We start from the raw sequence: 17,471 nt of genomic DNA on the forward strand, positions 1-17,471 counted from the left end.
CCTTCCAACTCAGGACATTCTGTGATTCTATGATCTGTATCATATTTCATGTTTGCCAAATATATTTTTAAAATTGCTGAACGATGGAGAATGTACAGGTTCCCCGGGCATCTAGACCAGTCCTTCAGGTCCTGACCAGCCTTTTGCCTCATGGCTAGTCCATGCAGCCACAGCTGTAATTCAGGCTTATTCTTCTATGTCTCATTGGCAGTGGCCATGAAAAGATTATTTCCTGCAGGTTTTCATGCATTTGAAGGCTGTTATGTCTCACCTCAGTCCCTCTTCTCCTGAGTAGGCAAACCCAGTTCTTTCACCCGTTCCTTGTGAGTGATGTTTTAATACTTGTCATCTTGCTCACAGAGGGTGGGAAAGCGAGAGACTTATCTTTACTTCTCCACAGAAGGAAAAGAAGTGAGAATATATCACCACCAGGTCTCTCTGGAAAGTCACTGGAGTCAAGACAGTGACCAGGGACTGTTGCTTTCTCATGTTCCATTTTAATAGACAGCCAAGTCAGTGTCATGCAAATGGATAGATATCAAAACTGAATAGAGCTAATCAGCATCATGCGGATATACGGACATCAAATTGACAAGCACCCCAGAAATTTCTGAGCTAGATGAAGGCAGAGAAGTGCAAGACAGAAAGTGAAGCAAAGACTGGGATCATGCAAGGAGGCAGGGTGACAGCCTGGAGGAGAGTGGAGCAGGGAAAAACAGTCTTTCCCTTATCTCTGAGCAATGAGGCAGGGAGCCACATTGCCTGGCCCAGCACCTCCACTCCTGAATGGGTCACTGGGAACTTGAGCTGCGCTGGATCATGTTTCAAAGCACTTTGAGCATGGGAGGAACAGGGTGCACACTTGTGGTTACTAATTCTTGTGCAAAGACATGGGGCCAGTGTCCTAAGTCAACAAGGGAGGAATGACAGCCCATGAGATGAGAACCTGCACAGGGCCTTAAGCAATCTTCTGTATTGTCTAGCTTTTGCCATTCATTAGATTGCAAGGTTATTATATTTGATTCTAAAAGAAGGAAAAGAAGGGAAAGGGAAGGGGAAGGGGAAGGGAAGGGAAAAGGAGAAAAGGACAAAAAGACTAAAGAAAGAGAAAGAAAAAGAAAAAAGAAAAAGAAAAAAATGAAAAAGAAAAAAGTAAAAGTGAACACCATTGCATTTGGTGGCATTTTCTGACACCCTCTGGCTTAAATTCACTAATTGACTTCAGCAACAACAGAGGGAAAAAACCAGTCTTTCCTCCTCCCTCTTCTCCCACCTATCACTTCTGTCAAGGCTCCTGATTGACATGGAGGAGGATTTCTGAGGGTATTTTTGTGTTTGCAAAAGATCAGCCCTGGATCTCACTCCTTCTCCTTAAACCATCCCCTGCCTTTCTGAGGGGGGCTTCTGGGGGCAGGTGATGTCTTTGATGCTCTTTTGTAGAAACTGCCTCAAAACTACGAAAAGGCAAAGAAATGTGTTAATAGCTTCTGTTCCCACTTGCAAGGGGGATTTTATCTGACAGATTTAGAAACTTCTTTTCTGAGGAGGGGAAAAAGAACATTATTCAGCTATATTTTGAAAGGGCACCTATTGTCCCTTTCAAGATGATGCACACACACAACATCCAGTCCTGGATTATCCAAATACCTGGTGTAGCAGCAGTGTTTTGGGCAACTTTTACCACCAGGCAGCTGGCAAAGAGCCTGATGTAATCAAGAGCCCTGTGCACTACCTGGAAATGTTCACAGGAACCCAAGACTTACTTTTTTCTCCCTCCTGGCTTGTCATGTGATATCACAGAGCTGCCAGTGACTGAGAAGCTTTTTCCAACACCTGAAACAGCTTGAGGAGAGTGATACTGGCTTTGCCTCTTTTTTTGCCCAGTCTTGCTATTACCCTGAAGACAAGAAGAGAAGTAACATCCGGGACCCCATCAGCCAGTCACAGCTCCTAACCCCACAGATGGGTGCTGGAGAACTGCTTTACTCGCTGCAGGTTGGTCTGTACCACTATGCAAGACCTCCTGGACCATTACTGGGTGGGTCCAACCATCTCTGCAGGTAAACATGTAGCCTCCCCACCATGTCTTTAATCCAGGGCCCAGCACAGCCTGGCTGCCTAGCCTTGGTGCACACTGATGGGAAAATTGTGAAGTTGTGAGAAAAATCTCAGAAACTTTGTAGGGAAGAGCCAAGCAAGATAAGGTCTCTATAGATGGAGGTGGGACTGTTAAGACAGATGTCAGTAGCACTTTGAGGATTTAAGGGGGGAAAAAATCTATTAACATGGAAAGATTAAGGAATCCCAAAGGAAAAAAAAGGAAAAAACAAACCCTCAGAAAATGGCAACTCAGCACCATCAGAGAGCTATGCTGTGGAGCCCTTCGTCTTCTGCTGATGCCTGCCTGGCTAACAAAGATGCCTTGAGGTAATGAGGATACTAATACTTAGTCTGATAGCTTTATTAAATCCTAACTGTCTCTTGTTTTTCTTAATAAATAACTATTTTATACCTTACTTGCAGCATCTCTTTATGCACAGTGAAAGTTGCTCAAAAAGGCCCATAAGTAACACAGGATCCCTTACTCAAGGAAATGAGGTTGGCTTTGAATCCATCTGTGCTTTCTTAGGTGGGTCCTGTTGGGAGTGCAGCTGCCGTTTGTCCTGGGCTGTTCCTGGGGACCACATTTACAACTTTACCCTATGACCTTCTCTGGCTGTTGTTAGGACACTGTTAAGCATTAGCCAGTCTGCCTCCAAACTGCGCTGTGAAAACACCTGGACGCACTCTGCTTTTCTCCATCAATGTTTTAGCCGGGCACAAATTGGTGGGGCCCTTCACTAAGATAGCGAGAAGCTCTCTAAAGTGGCCTTTATTTTGCCTTTGTTATTTGGCCTTCTGGTCCTAAAATTACTGGCTAGAAAACCCTTCCTGGAGCGGTGGACATAATGGCATTTATGAAGGTCCTGGCGCACATTCCTGCTGCGGCACAGCAGCATGGCATGCACGGAGCGCATGAGCCTGCTGCCTTTCACATGGCTGTGAAATTGCCTCAGGGCATGCATTACCCCTTGCCTTCCCTCTTCATACATTACTGTGAGGGTCCACAGAGGCATGAGATCTGGCATCAGCACATTAGACATGACCTCAGTACAGGAGTTCACAGTGACCACTGGGGATACTTCCAGGACTCTCTTTTATCTATCGCCAGCTTCACCCACCCCCCCCTCTTAATAAATGTTTGATCTTCTCACCTCTCCCTTTTTTTCTCCAAATACTTGCCTCTTCCTCCATATGTGTGTAGTTCCCCCCCTTGTCTTAAAACTCTTCCCAGTCTGGAAATGTCACTCATTACTTACAATCACAGGCCCTTCTTTTAAATAGGAGTCCAAAATCTCTCCCTAACAGAGGCACTGAGTTCAAGTGTGTGTCCCGACCTTGGTGACATTTACATGGTCTAAATCTTACCTTAGGCTTTGCTGTCAGGAACCCAGGTTGGTAAATCAAGCAATTCAGGTTTAGGAAATTGCAGATTAGTATTTAAAAATATGACATTTAAATACAAATTATCACAAAATGACTGCAGTTTTGGTATGAAGAAAGCAAGCTATAAAATTGATGTATTAAACTCTGTAATTTTCTCTGAATTTTATGTTGAAACTCTGTTTTCAATGATTTATGACAATACTTAATTCCATCATTCAGCATTTTCCAGAAGGTTTAGTATAACCAAAGGAGGCATCTTTTCCCTAGGAGACTGAACAGTTGTTAGAAGAAATAATTACTTACATACAGCTCTATTCACATTTGGAGAAGTGTTCAAGTTTCTGAAATGATTCAGAATTCAGAGATAGTTCAGATTTATCTATTTTTTTTTCCCCAAAACCTTAAATGCTCTTGGGGTATAATACCCAAAATGTCCAATGTAAAATACAAACCATTATCCTAATGGTTAAGTCATTCAACTGGAGTAAAACATGAAGACAGAGGTGCTGGTACTAAGCAGTAGCATAGCTACCTGCCAAAACAGGAGCCAGACTCCCCACCTGCTCCTTCCCAGCCAGGTGCTTTTTACAGCCAAGACCATAGGAAGGTTCTCTGTCTTGGTTTGGTCCTTCTGGTCACTACCTCTTACGCGGCTGTCTGTGTTGCCCCGTGTTCCTCCTCACCCTGTTTGGCAGTCAGAATGCTTATCTAGAAAGTTGGTCACCTCAGGATACGGCGATCATGAAATCCAAGTTACCCCACTATCTGGGTAAGTGCTCTATGCACTAGGCAATCCTGACAAACTTCCTGAATTCTGCCTCTCTCGTGTTTTAAAAGGGAAAGATAAGTAATTTCTCCAAATCAGGAGAAAATGGTAATGGGCACAGAAAGCTGTTTTTAATATAAATTTGTATGACACGTATCAGGGAGCTGAAAATTTGTCACCTTATTTCAGTGTATTTACGTGGCGAGGTTTTGGTAGCAGTGGGGCTAGAAGCTTCCCCTTTGTGTGATATAGCCTATGCCAGCCGGCTCGAAGACAGACCTGCTGCTGGCCAAGGCTGAGCCCATCAGCGACAGTGGTAGCGCCTCTGGGATAACAGATTTAAGAAGGGGGAAAAAACCTGCACAACACCAGCAGTTGCAGATGGAGAAGTGAGAGTACGTGAGAGGAACAATTCTGCAGACATCAAGGTCAGTGAAGAAGGAGGGGAGGAGGTGCTCCAGGTGCCAGAGCAGAGATTCCCCTGCAGTCTGTGGTGAAGACCATGGTGATGCAGGCTGTCCCCTCACAGCCCATGGAGGTTAATGGTGGAGCAGATATCCACCTGCAGCCCATGGGGGACCCCACACTGGAGCAGGTGGATGCCTAAAGTAGGCTGTGACCGCATGGGAAGCCCGCGCTGGAGCAGGCTCCTGGCAGGAGCTGTGCCCCGTAGAGAGAGGAGCCCACACCCTGTGGGGACCCATGCTGGAGCAGCCTGCTCCTGAAGGACAGTGCCCCATGGAAGGGACCCATGCTGGAGCAGTTCATGAAGAACTGCAGCCCATGGGAACGGCCCCCATGGGAGAAGTTTGCGGAGGACTGTCTTCCATGGGTGGGACCCCATACTGGGACAGGGAAAGAGAGCAAGGAGGGAGTGGCAGAGACAACATGTGATCAACCAACAGCAACCCCCATTCCCTGGGCCACTCGGGGAAGAGGTGAAGAAAATCAAGAGTGAAGTTGAGCTGGAGAAGAAGGGAGGAGTGGGGGAAAGGCGTTTTATGACTTGGTTTTATCTTTCATTATCCTACTCTGATTTTGATTGGCAATAAATTAATTTCCCCGAGTCGAGTCTGTTTTGCCCATGATGGGAATGGCTGAGCGATCTCTTCCCTGCCCTTATATTTTTCTCCCTGTCCAGTTGAGGAGGGGATTGATAGAGTGGCTGGGTGGGCACCTGGCATCAAGCTAAGGTCAACCTGCCACATTCAGGAAGAATCTCAGATACGCTTCCCCCTGGAGTATCTCTATCCAGCTGGATTGTGTCTCCTTCCTTCCTCTTGTAAGTGCTGGTTGGTTTAAGTCCTACTTTAGAAAGCCTCACCTCTCTGATTTACTACACAGCGAATAGACACCAGCAACTTTGGGGTGCCGCAGCGTTGAGTATCCAGGTTTCTCTTCACATCTAGCCCTGTTTCTTTGTGAATAAACAGTCCCAAGAGCAATTTTGGGTTGTAGTAGTCAAATTTATTTCCACTGTAGAAGCACACTTGTTTCAGTAATAAAAAAATAACACTTTCTTTGCAGAATAAAAGTAATCCTGTAGTGGTACAAATATATTTACTTGCACAAGAATCCATGTAAGTCACTCAACATATACTCAGATTTAGTATTCTCATAGTCCTAAGTTTCAGAGTCAAAAAAAGGTAGTTACTTGCAGAAAGATGAAAAATGTGAAGTCTGGCTCAGTTGGGATTTAAACATATATGAAATAATAGAAAGATTCCCTGTTTTTTATTATTAAATTCATACATTACTTATGAAAAACACTGACAGTCTTCAGCACTGACCATTTCTGTTTGTCAAATTAAAATATACTATATGGTGTCAGCCATAGAAGCCTCTTCCAGCTGCCTCACAGATGTGACCTCAGTGCTGGCCAGGCGGAACTAACATCAAGAGGGGTAGTGTTTAAGCTCAGTGCTCCTTCACCTGTGCTCAGCCTCTGTCTCTCCACTCTCAAGCCTCCCATCACTAGCTACTGTCTTTCAAGGAACAAACCAGGTCTAGCAATTTACTTCAGGGGGTTGTCACAGAATCATCAGACAGCATGCCTGATCAATCAATAAATACATCCCTATGCTACACTAAGACAGGTGCTATGTTCCATATAGCATCATCAATGACCTGGTGAAACCAACAGTGCAGCTTGTAGTAGGTATGGTTGATGTGTAGCTTTATCTAGCACAAATGATTCATGCAAAAGGAAGAATACTATTTTCTGCACTCTCATTCAGTCCAAGCCATGGAACAACAGTGAATTGAACTTGTACTTCAACTTTTAGATAATTCTTGAACTCTTTTTCCCATTGTGAGGGTGGGGGAAAAAAAGAAAAAGAGGAAATTAAGTTTACTGAATCAATCACATCATGATTGTGTTATTGCGTTCTAACTTATGTAGTGTGTGGGCTACTGTCAGGACCATGCCCTCACAACATATGTTGATTTATTCTGATCATTCTAACTGTTAGTACAGTGAAAAAAAAAGTACAAGGTTCAGCCTTGATTCTTCTCAATGTGTCTACGAGAGGAGAACACTGAACTAACACAACACAATACTAAAGACAAGAGAACATAACACTTAGTTCTGACACACTGAAAAGCAACTTCACACTTTAGCTCATTTATGTAGGCACACTGACATATTGAGCACCATTCTTTTTTCTTTTTCAGTTTAACATCAACATTCAAGCCCGAACAGAAGAATGTTAAGCCTCTAGAACAATTTCAGTATTAAGAACTACCTCTATTTTACAAACATCAAAACACTAATGTTGACACTTCAGTTGAGAAATTCACTGCAGGTGACCCTCCCTCTGAATTCGAAGGCGCTCCTTCTCCACTTGCAAGCGTTCCTTCTCAATCTGCAGCTTCTCTGACTCAAACTTTAGGAACTGCAGCCTCTCCTTCTCTAACTGCAAACGTTCTTTTTCAAGTTTTAGCTTTTCAGTTTCTAGATCCAGAGGCTGCATGATGGGTTTTTCCGTTTGGGCGAGGTCATTGTCGAGGGCAGGTTTTTCAGCATGCAGAGTCTCTAGCCTGAGTTTCTCCCATTCAATCTGAAGTCGCTCCTTCTCAATCTGAAGTCTCTCACGCTCCAAGTCAACATGCCGCAAGCGTTCCTTTTCAATTTGCAGGCGCTCCTTCTCCACTTGCAACCTTTCAGCTTCAATGTCTAGTCGCTGCTTCTCCAGCTCCACCTTCTGCTTCTCCAGATTTATAAGCAAGTGAGAATCTTCATAGGCTAGCCTAGCTTGAGCAGAGCTTAGATTTCCAAACTCTTCAATGTGGGGGAAGTCTGGTAGGTCATTTTCCTTTTTCGAATCTGGCAAAACTGACGACAAAATTTCTTCTTCTTCCTCAATAGGAAACTGCAGAGAGGAATGCAATAGACAAGAATTAAATTCCAGCCAGAATAAATTTGTTACACACAACTTGACTGAAAAGAACATATTGGGTTTTTCATCTTAAAAGCTACTTAGAACTGTTTAACTCATATGCTATGAAATAACCATGTTAGATCAAAAGACACTTTTTACCATTACACAGGTAGAGAAACATGCTTTATCTACCAATTAATATCTGTTAATGAAAAACAGAAAATCAGCTTGTCAGTGGACATGCAAGAACATACAGAAGAAGCTGCATCATAAATATTATAGAGCTTTCAGAACCACTGATAGAAAACTGGATCTAAAAAAGCATATGCTGTACTTACTTTAAGACATTTATGTAAGCCACTAGAAATTTGGTGTGACCAATTATTTATCAGAGCAGCTGGGTCCATAGGCTACGTGGTATGGAAGCTAACCCAGCCTTCACTAGCTTGAGGATTCCATCTCTGTGAAACATTTAACACTGACATTTTTCACATGCCCCTAACCCTTTGAACTGTATTAAGTGGGTCAGTAAACAGGACTTGTGATAATACAATATTGGTTAACATTCGCGGTAAAGCTATTTATGATGCAGAAGACCAGGTGGTTAGGACCATTTTTCTTGGTGGACTGTGACAACTCGTGCAGAATTATAGGCTTTATGTGCTACAAATTCATAGTACACAAAGGACAATTGTCTCGCACTAAGTACGCTGCAAAAGAAAGACAAACTGAGGAAGATTGGGGTTCAGAAAATCTTAAGACAGTGAAAGCCACTGCCAGTCCTCTCGCATTAGAGCAGACACTGTTCTTCAGCAGTTACCAGACAGTAGTCTCACTACCATTTAGCAGCATATGGTGATTTTTTTTTTCCCCAGCACACATCTCAACTGAGCTAAGACAGGATTTGCTTCTTCCTCATCCACCACCGCCCCCGCCCCCCCAAAGAAAAGTCCAAACCAAAACTGTTTGAGTACCCCTTTTGAAAATTAGAATGATGCATTTGGAGGTTTGGATGGTTTCGTTGTACCTGTACGACTTCACTCTGGCTGGCTGCCTAGCCCAGGACAGTCATGGTACTACTAGGAGTAACCACCTGTCCACAGGATCCACAGCTGCTTGCCAAATTCACACTAAAATTCTGGAAGAAAGGAACGGCTGACTGACTTATTCAAGTAATGTTTTCATCTCCTGCAGGTTCGTTTTAGGAAATGCAAACAGCATTCCATTTCTTTTTATACCTGCAGGTAACATATATTTGCATTTGTTAAAGAGATGCATTTCTTGTCTCTGTTCATCCATCCATCCAGCCTAAGTATTAAAATAACCATTCTTCTTCGACAGCGTATTTTCATTCTGCTGACTGAACTAATTCTTTTCTATGGCACATACAAATTGAAAATATATGTGCAACATATTCAAAGCTGAGGGATATCAATTTAATAATCGACATTCAAGATCTTACACACAATTGCAAGCTGCTAGATTTGCATACCACCTCTCCAAAACATATTTGTTTCTACAGTTTCTTTAATTCACACATTCAGGGAAAACCAGAAACAGATGCTATGAAGAAACACAGCAAAAAGCCTTATGCTGACATGAAACGAAGACCATATTGCATATAGCTAATCATGTCAGTCACTCACTTCAAAATTCTGCGGATCCTCCTCTTCTACTTTGATTTCTGTTAAGGATCCACCAGCTTCTCTGAAGTCAGTAATATTTTGCCATTCAAAACTAGATTCAATTGCAAATCCCATTTTCTCGTCCATGTCTTCATTGAGAGAGTCATCTAAATTGGATGAAGGAAGGTGAAACCCAGCACCTACTACTTTGATGTTTGCATTCAGACGTTTTCTCTTCATGAGTGCTCTCCAGTCAAGGTATCGCCTTTTCACTTCTGTCCCTGTTCTTTGCTCTCCTTCACCTACAGCATTTACACACTCCGCTATTTCCTCCCAGGCTTTCCGTTTCATCTCATTAATTGTTGTATTAAGTTGCTTTGAAAAGAGTACTTCTCTCCTTTTTCTGATTTCCTTAAGGAGAGTTTGAGTTTCCTGAACACTAAAATTGCTTTTTCTTTTTCTTTTTAATTGTTTCATTTTTTCCAGCTTTAACCTAATAATCTCACCACAGTAGACTACAGAGATGATCTGACACTAATCAGTTATTAATACAAATAAAATTTAAAAGCCAATGAAAGCAGAGCTCAGTTCTCGTGAAGTGAATTTTCTCTTCACTTTGTAGTATTTTCCTATTTGTCAGGCTTCCTAAGAGAAAAAGAGCAAACAACATAAATCTCCAAGGTATACACTGTAAATTTTCATGTGATGAACTTGATTCCTAAGTCACCATTTAACGAATGCATACTCTGAACAGACTGCTCATCTCATAGAAGAAAACCATTTTGTTAAACTCTGAATATAAAGTAGCTCTAGGTACCTTCTCTAATCTCATATGAATTATAAGCCCATTAACATATCCATGTCATAAACCATTAAGAATGAACTGATATTTGCATTGTAAAAATATAGCCATTTTCCTTCAACTCTTAGATTTTTGCCAGGCAGGATTTGCTTAAGGCTGAAATTTGACATACACATTTCAGTTTGAATGCTAAATTATTTCCAAAAGAAGCTAAACTTGTTATTTCATTACTTCAAAAACAGGAAATATTTAGGGGACTGAATTTTCTGAGACACATTTTAAATGAGACATCATTTCTAGCCCTCCTCCCCCCCAAAAAAAAAGTTTTAGAGGCTCTTCTGACTTAATGACAAAAAAACCCCACTGACCTGGAACAATTCTGCTGAATGTCAGAAAATTACTAGTTCAAACAAATGTCATGCGTTAGAGATGTTTTAACAGGCAACAGAATTAGGAATAAGTCATTATATGCCCATGGTAAAGCCCTCCTCTATCCTTCTCACACTGCAAAACACCTCACGGTCAGATGTCATGACAGGTTGGACGCATGTCCAGTCCTCTACCCTCAGCAACAGCTGGCCCTGTGCCTGATGCTGAAGGGAAAGCTAAACCCTGTCATACAGCTGACAGATTGTGCATAACTCTGGACAGAAAGTGGAAAGTTTGAGTGGGAGAAGTGGAGGACAATTAATGCAGGGATGAATGTATCATAGACCATATTACCAAAAGAAAAAATTGAAAGCAGACATGGAGAATAAAAAAAGGCTCTTGGTCAGACTGCTCAGTAATGGTCCAACTTAGTATTTATTTTGACCTTTCTTTTGTACCACGTTACCTACCACTTTAGGTAGGCTTAAAAGGCTTTAAGCAAAGTAGGCCAACGACTCACTATACAGTACTTAGTTTCAAGCTGTTACATTTGTTCCCTATTAACCTAGTATAGACTTTTTGTCCACCTGAAGCAAATGGCTTGTAGATTATATATTTGATTGCTACTGACTAATGGACTTAATCCTTAAATAACTCCCACCCCCAGCTATACCGGATTCTTAAATTACAAAGGTCTTTTTTCCTCCTGTTATGCTCCTAAACTGGGCTAAAACATACACATCGACATATTACATAAAAACCTCCCCATTTGGGGGATAATGCACACAGTAGTTTAGACATTGTTCTTCATTTCCTATGCGCTATTGACTGTAAATGTGTTTCACTTGCAAAGTTTTCCACATCAAGCAACGTTCTTTCATACCCAACACAAGAATGCTGCCATCAAATAATTTTTAAAACACTGCATTTAGGAAACTGGTTTCCTACTTTTCCCCATTAAAATATTGCCCTCACTGCCAATACATTTACTTCTGATGGTTACTAGCTAGCAAATATGCAAAACCAAGTCCCAAGCAGAAATCAACTGCATAAAGCATGAGCGTGTAGCAGCACAGCCCACTCTACGGTGCTGCCATGCAGTTACCCAGCACTTCCAACCCCTCAGAGACTCAAGCTGAAAGCTGCATGTTGCTGTTTAAGATGCATGAAACTTCCTGCCCTTCTGAAAATAAAATACTAATTGCTTTTGAGAAAAAGGGAATTATTTAAAAAATAATATAACCTACTGTTTTAACGTAGACCTTTAACTTGACATGACCAGTACTAAAGAAAAACAGAGTGCTGCAGTTTAAAAAGTCAGATTCATAGCACAACACAGCACTGTGTCTGCCTACAATTACACAATTCCTTTCTGAGACCTTTTATCTGATCTTTAAGCATCTTCCTTAACCTTCATTATGATAAGTTTACCATGAACAGACTTGGGCTTTCAAGGAAGCAGCATCATATTTACTTGTCTGGCAGTAAATCAATTTATTTGGTACTTGCTGTGCTTTTGAAACACAAATTACAGCTTTAGTGCTTGTCTATTATTATGGCAACTGAATTTCTTGACCTATGTATCAAATTCTAAGTTTCAAAAGAAATAAAAAAACCTTACACAAGATAAAATTTTAAAAAGTGACCAGGCCGGTAAATTTTTCAGAACAGTTACCTGCATACAGAACGAATTAAAAGCACTTTTAGAAGTTTCACTGCTAATAAGGCAATTTTTCTGGACTGACAAGTATCTAGATTAAGCTGTGATTCCTGGTTTCTGGGGAATGACCAAGTACTCCTGTCTTCACTCTGGCTTTAAAAATACACACATTTGCACTTACCTGTTTTCAGGGTGGGGTGCATGTGTAAAAGATTCAGAGGTATCTGTTTTGAGGTGGTCTTCCAAAAGGTAAAAAGAATTATCTTCTTATATACAACATGAATTTCACAAGAATTATGGTATTTCTGACTTGTCACTACCAAGACACTGAGTCTCTGTTTATAAGGTCGCATTTATTTTTACTGAAATCAGTAGGATTTCACATTTGATTTTAAGCATGCACTTAAGTGAACATTCAGGTACTTCGCTAACTATGGAAAAATGGATCAGACTTTCCAAAGTACTGGCCGACTGGATATGTCAAACTTTTGAAAGTAATAGTAGATACTTATTGTCTAAATATCGGACTTTTGCTGAATCACAGCCATTTTCATCTTAAGATATACACTGGCTAAATCCTTTACTTAGCCCCAGCCAGGATGAACAGGTCCTAGTCATTCCCCAATAACAGGGAACCACAGGATTTTAGAGACTCACATGGCATCTCTATTTACCCTGCCCCTCCCTGAATTTCTCAGAGCTAGCACAGCAGGATAAAGCAGGCACAATTGCAGGAAGACAACAACAAAAAAAGGGTTTTCAAATCAATTTTTCATCCACATTTTCTCCTAAATTAAATCCTACATGAATGCAGGAGACACAGCCAGGTAAGCTTTCACCTTCGCTCCAGAGAAGGTTGAGAGTAACAAATGTCAGGCTACCCTGTGGGTCAGTGTCACTGCTCCTCACGCAGGTGTTGTGCATCACCTGCCTGATCTCTCCAGCTGCTCTTCGTGAAATGCCTGATCTTGGTTTGGGATTTTACACCATAAGCAAAGCATATAACCTTTAAGAATTGTAATACTAACTTGGAAACTACTGGCATTCAATTCCTTTACATAATAAAGTTTTCTTTTAGATTTTTTTTTTCCTATAATATGTCTGACACTGGGAAATTCAGGGGCTTGCGAAACAGCAGCAAAGCCTACCTATTTTAAAACTCATGACTATTAACTTCCAATTGGTAAGGACATCTTACCTTTTCTCTTTCCTTTTTGAAAGCATATTGCCTCATTAAAGTAATTCACTTCTTGTTAATATAAATGGGTGTTCATGAATTGTCTTAACAGTATATTGACTTCCAGGGTTAGATCAACACCACTGTGGGTCTGTTTACCTTTCTGATATATTAATTAAAAAGCATTATTATCTAAAGCTGATGTTTGGGATATTTGGGTTTCTGACATTGCTAGATTGTCTCCAGGATATTACTTTTTAATGCAGAAAAATGAACTGTTACATGCCTAAAGTATATAATGGACAGAAATAGTACTAAGCTAGGATTTGTACAAATTCTAGAAAAAAAACCTCAAACCTATCACCATTTTGAAAAGCATGATTTACAAAAACATGACATAGAACATGTTTAAGTTTTGCTTTGATATGAAGCCTAAAGCAAGAAATGCATACCTTTGGAAAAATACCTGTAGATAGGCATTACAGTTTTTCTGAAATCAGAACTGTAACTGCTCTACATTTTAGTGTCTTTAGCAGAGGATTCCACAGAAAATAACATTTGCTGAGTGCACCAATTGGGAAGAGTGACAGATCACTCAGAAAATATGTAGACATGAGAGCAAAGGTAAAAAAAAAAAATTTTGATCAGATCAAGCCACTTACACCACTAGGAAGGTAAGATAAGGCATCTGCAGCAAAAGAAAAATGCCTTCTCAACTATACAACCAAAAGTACTTCTGGTATGTGACCAATGATGGCAGTCACCTGACAAGGAAGAGCTGCACTCTGGTCAAGTGACAGAGAAGTCCCTGGGAAACAACAGAGGACACAGCCCATTACATGACCAGCGACACACCAATCATACAGCATGGTGGTAGCTGCGAATGCAGAAAGCATATATTTACAGTTTGGGTACAAATGCAAAGTGATGGCTAGAAAAAGAAGAAACAATTCTGATCATACAAGAACAGAAAGATTTCAAGGGTCTTCCATGAAAGATAGCAACATGGGGCTGTGAGTCTGATGCAGCCCTGTCAGGCCAGAAGCAACCTGCAGTCAAGAAGGTCCTCATCGCTGGACTAAAGAAACACAAACTATTTGTCAGGGTTGAAACAAAACAAGTAACACAAAACTAAACTGAACACTCTATAAACACACAGAACACAAATACACTGAATAACTTTTACATACTTAACAACAGAGGAATCCACATTCTGCCTTTTAGTTTCCTTTCCTCACACTTCATTGTGTGAACATGTGCTGGATCAACAAAAAAACAACCAACCAAACAAAAAGAAAACCCCGCAAAACAAGCAAGCAAGCAAACAAATCAATGCATTTAACCAGAATTGAAGGGTTGTTGCTAGCATCAAACTTGAATTATTCTCTAGAAAAAAAAGGCTTTTATTTAAGTATGATGCCCTGATGGTTTGCCTTTTTCTTTTTTGAGCTTTCAGAGCTTATAACTGAAGAAAAAAAGACTTTAAATCAGGAGGACCTACTACCTGTATTTCTTTAAAATAAAATCTTACAGCCTGAGGGTCTTTGCACGACACTAAAGCCTAGGGCTTTCTGGGAAACTTCGTCTGTGATTCATAATGGATGGCTACATTGGCTTGGAACAACTTACTCTTTTGTACTAAAAGAGGCTTTAATGCAGGAGGATCTGGGTGCTGCTGAACACAGGTCACCAAACGGACCGCCCTCCCTGCAAGGAGGTTATGGTTCGAGCATCTGAAAAGGCAAGGACTGAGGGGAACCAACGCCACCTAAAAGGATAATTTAAGGAAACAGACAGGTGGTGTCGAGGACGGAAAGCAGCCGCGGATTCAGGCTGCCGAACCCGCAGACTCATCTGTCAGAAGTTCCCCATCCCCTGAGCGGGGCCACGGGCGGCAGATTCCCCCACTCCGACCTAGGCGCGCATTTCGGAGGGCTGAGGGCTGGCAGAGCCCCGGTCGGAGGCGGCCCCGTCCGCCCCCAGCCGCCGGCCAGCGGGGCCGGGTCCCGCCAGGCGGCGCACGGAGCCTTGCGGGAGGCCGAAGAAGGCAACAAAGGAAGGGGCGGGCCCGGCCGCCTGCCCGAGCCCGGCCAGCCGCACTGGGCCGTGGGGAGCGGGCGGGCCCGCGGTCTCACCCGCGCCGTGAGCTGGGGCTCCCCCGGAGAGTGACCCATGGGCGAGCCGGCGGGGCCTGTGTCCCTCTGGGGGGAGGATGAGGAGGGCCTCCCCGCGGGGCCGCCAAGGAGGGCAGCGGGCAACCGCCTCACCGCCCTCAGGGGCCGAGGGCGGCAAAGCCCCCACCGCTCTCCCTTCACCCCCACCCTCCAAAGGGGCCACCAGCGCCCCACGCGTGCCGCAGCCCACGGGGGGAGTGGCGGCCGCAGCCCCGCCCTGGTCCCCCGGGAGCCGCGCGAACTACTCACCCGCGCCCAACTCTCCCCTCCGGGTCACCGGCCCTTTAACAGCCACCGTCCTCCGATTGGGGGAGCCCCGTGCTTGTCAGACGCTCCCGCACGCCCATTGGCGGTCCACGTCCGCCGCTTCTCCCCCGCCCCGCCCCGACGCGCCGGGCGGGCCGGAGTCCCCCCTCAGGCGCTCGGAGTGCGGCAACTCCTCTCCCGCGGGGCGTCCGCCGTGCGCAGCACCCAGTCAGCATTGGCTACAGTCGCTGCTTGTCTTCCCGATGCCTGCCGGTGATTGGTTAGTGGCTGTCAAGGCCCGCATCTCCCCTCAATGAGCTTCCGGCGGTGGGGGGGTAGGTGGGGTTGTCTTGCTCCTCCTGCTCCCTAACATTTTTGGGAAGTGGTGCTTACGTGAGATACCGTGTCATTAATGCCAGTGAATATACGTGCGAGACACTTCAATGGAGCCTTCTGTTCTTGGGCTCCTCCTTTTTGCCTCCTTAGCCACACGTGAAGCGTCTGGTACTTGCGTTTTGTATCCCGTTGCCTCGGCAACGCAACCTTTGTGCAGGCTTGAGGCACTACTTGCAGCGACATTATTTTTTTTTTTCTGAAGTTTGCTGCCTCTGTTCTGCCTAATCTGATGCGCGGGTGTGTTATTTTGCGTATTTATTAACAATCACATGTGCAGTCCTTTCATGTCCAAGTCTGGGCTGTAATTCAGTATTTGGGCTTAAGCATTTTCACTGGACAGATAGGCTATATGATTATTGTAGCTTCTAGTGATCATAATTGTGATCATGAAACTACAAATCTCCTTTAAAATGGTATTTTCCAGTTCCAGTCAACAACAAGTTCCAGTCCAGTGGACTTCCTGAAAATATTTATAGATACTAAATGGAAAGGCTATGAATTTATCAGCTTGCCTACAGATAGCGATATTTTAGCTGCCATACTTGCCCCCTGTGTACTGAGTATCACAAAAATTTAAAAAGGAAAACAGTAAGGTGTAGGGTAGCAAAACATGGCACGTTGCTGGCAATGTATTATACAGGGATATTTCTTACTGAGGCCTATGCATGAACTAGGCTTCAACTTACATTATTACAAGTATTTTGTTGGTGCTTAGAAATAAGATGCAAGTGTGCCCTAAAGGTCTTGCAAGCTAGCTCAAACTAGATTCAGGTGCAAGTAGGTGGAAAAATTATAGAGAGTGAAAGTCATTAACAGTCTGAACCTCTGCCAGTCTGTGAAATAATCAGTGCTAATTACACCTCATTGAGTATCCTTCTTCTGTTGTGAAGCACAAAACCACTAACTATGATTAGTGTCCATTAGAATAATTTGCATGAGGAAGCAGATGATTTCCTGGGGTAGCTGTGCTCATAATTCTAAATAGTTCTGCTTTCTCCCCCTATTGTTACTCCACTACTACGGAGGCTGTTGATCACAGGTGAAAAATCTTGGTATATGCTAGCTTACTCCAAAAAAACCCTTGGACCTCCTTCGTTCATTTGAACTGTCTTGAATTTACATGTAAGCTATGTGTAATAATTATGTGTAACTTATGTGTAATTTATGCATTAAATCCAGACTCTGCTTCCTCGCTTTTGATCATAATAAGAAAAGCCCCACTGTACAGTCTGCTTCAGACACAAACTGTGCAAGCCCATAGCGAATTCCCTGGATCTGTAGAACATACATACACAGTTTTCTCCCGATTGTGTACAGGGTTACACAACTACAGCTCTCAAATTTGGTCTGTGAATCCCTTCATTGTTCAATATAAGCTTTTAACATTATG

At 42.8% G+C, this 17,471-nt stretch overlaps 1 protein-coding gene across 4 annotated transcripts; it reads right to left on the reverse strand.

Moving 5' to 3' along the window:
• Positions 1–5,697: 5,697 nt before the first annotated feature.
• Positions 5,698–15,777, reverse strand: MSANTD4 (Myb/SANT DNA binding domain containing 4 with coiled-coils). Of its 4 annotated transcripts, none has more exons than XM_075082059.1 (4): positions 15,689–15,777; positions 14,895–15,033; positions 9,279–9,902; positions 5,698–7,623 (listed from the first exon to the last, which is right to left on the reverse strand). In XM_075082059.1, the coding sequence occupies exons 3-4, from the start codon at positions 9,732–9,734 to the stop codon at positions 7,048–7,050; spliced, it is 1,032 nt and encodes a 343-aa protein (XP_074938160.1). In that variant the 5' UTR covers positions 9,735–9,902; positions 14,895–15,033; positions 15,689–15,777; the 3' UTR covers positions 5,698–7,047. The 4 variants fall into 4 exon arrangements, with proteins under 4 accessions (XP_074938160.1, XP_074938165.1, XP_074938170.1 ...); XM_075082064.1 differs by having other exon boundaries at positions 14,456–15,033; XM_075082069.1 differs by lacking the exon at positions 15,689–15,777 and adding an exon at positions 15,401–15,591.
• Positions 15,778–17,471: the final 1,694 nt, after the last annotated feature.

The sequence above is a fragment of the Phalacrocorax aristotelis genome, chromosome 1 (genome assembly GCF_949628215.1).
Source record: "Phalacrocorax aristotelis chromosome 1, bGulAri2.1, whole genome shotgun sequence".
Lineage (NCBI taxonomy): Eukaryota > Metazoa > Chordata > Aves > Suliformes > Phalacrocoracidae > Phalacrocorax > Phalacrocorax aristotelis.

Bases quoted from the DNA above. Each gene is read 5' to 3' on its own strand.
- MSANTD4 (XM_075082059.1), bottom strand. From the start codon at position 9,734: ATGAAACAATTAAAAAGAAAAAGAAAAAGCAATTTTAGTGTTCAGGAA. The intron at 7,624-9,278 runs GTGAGTGACTGA...TCCTCTCTGCAG, and splicing joins AGGATCCGCAGAATTTTGAA to TTTCCTATTGAGGAAGAAGA.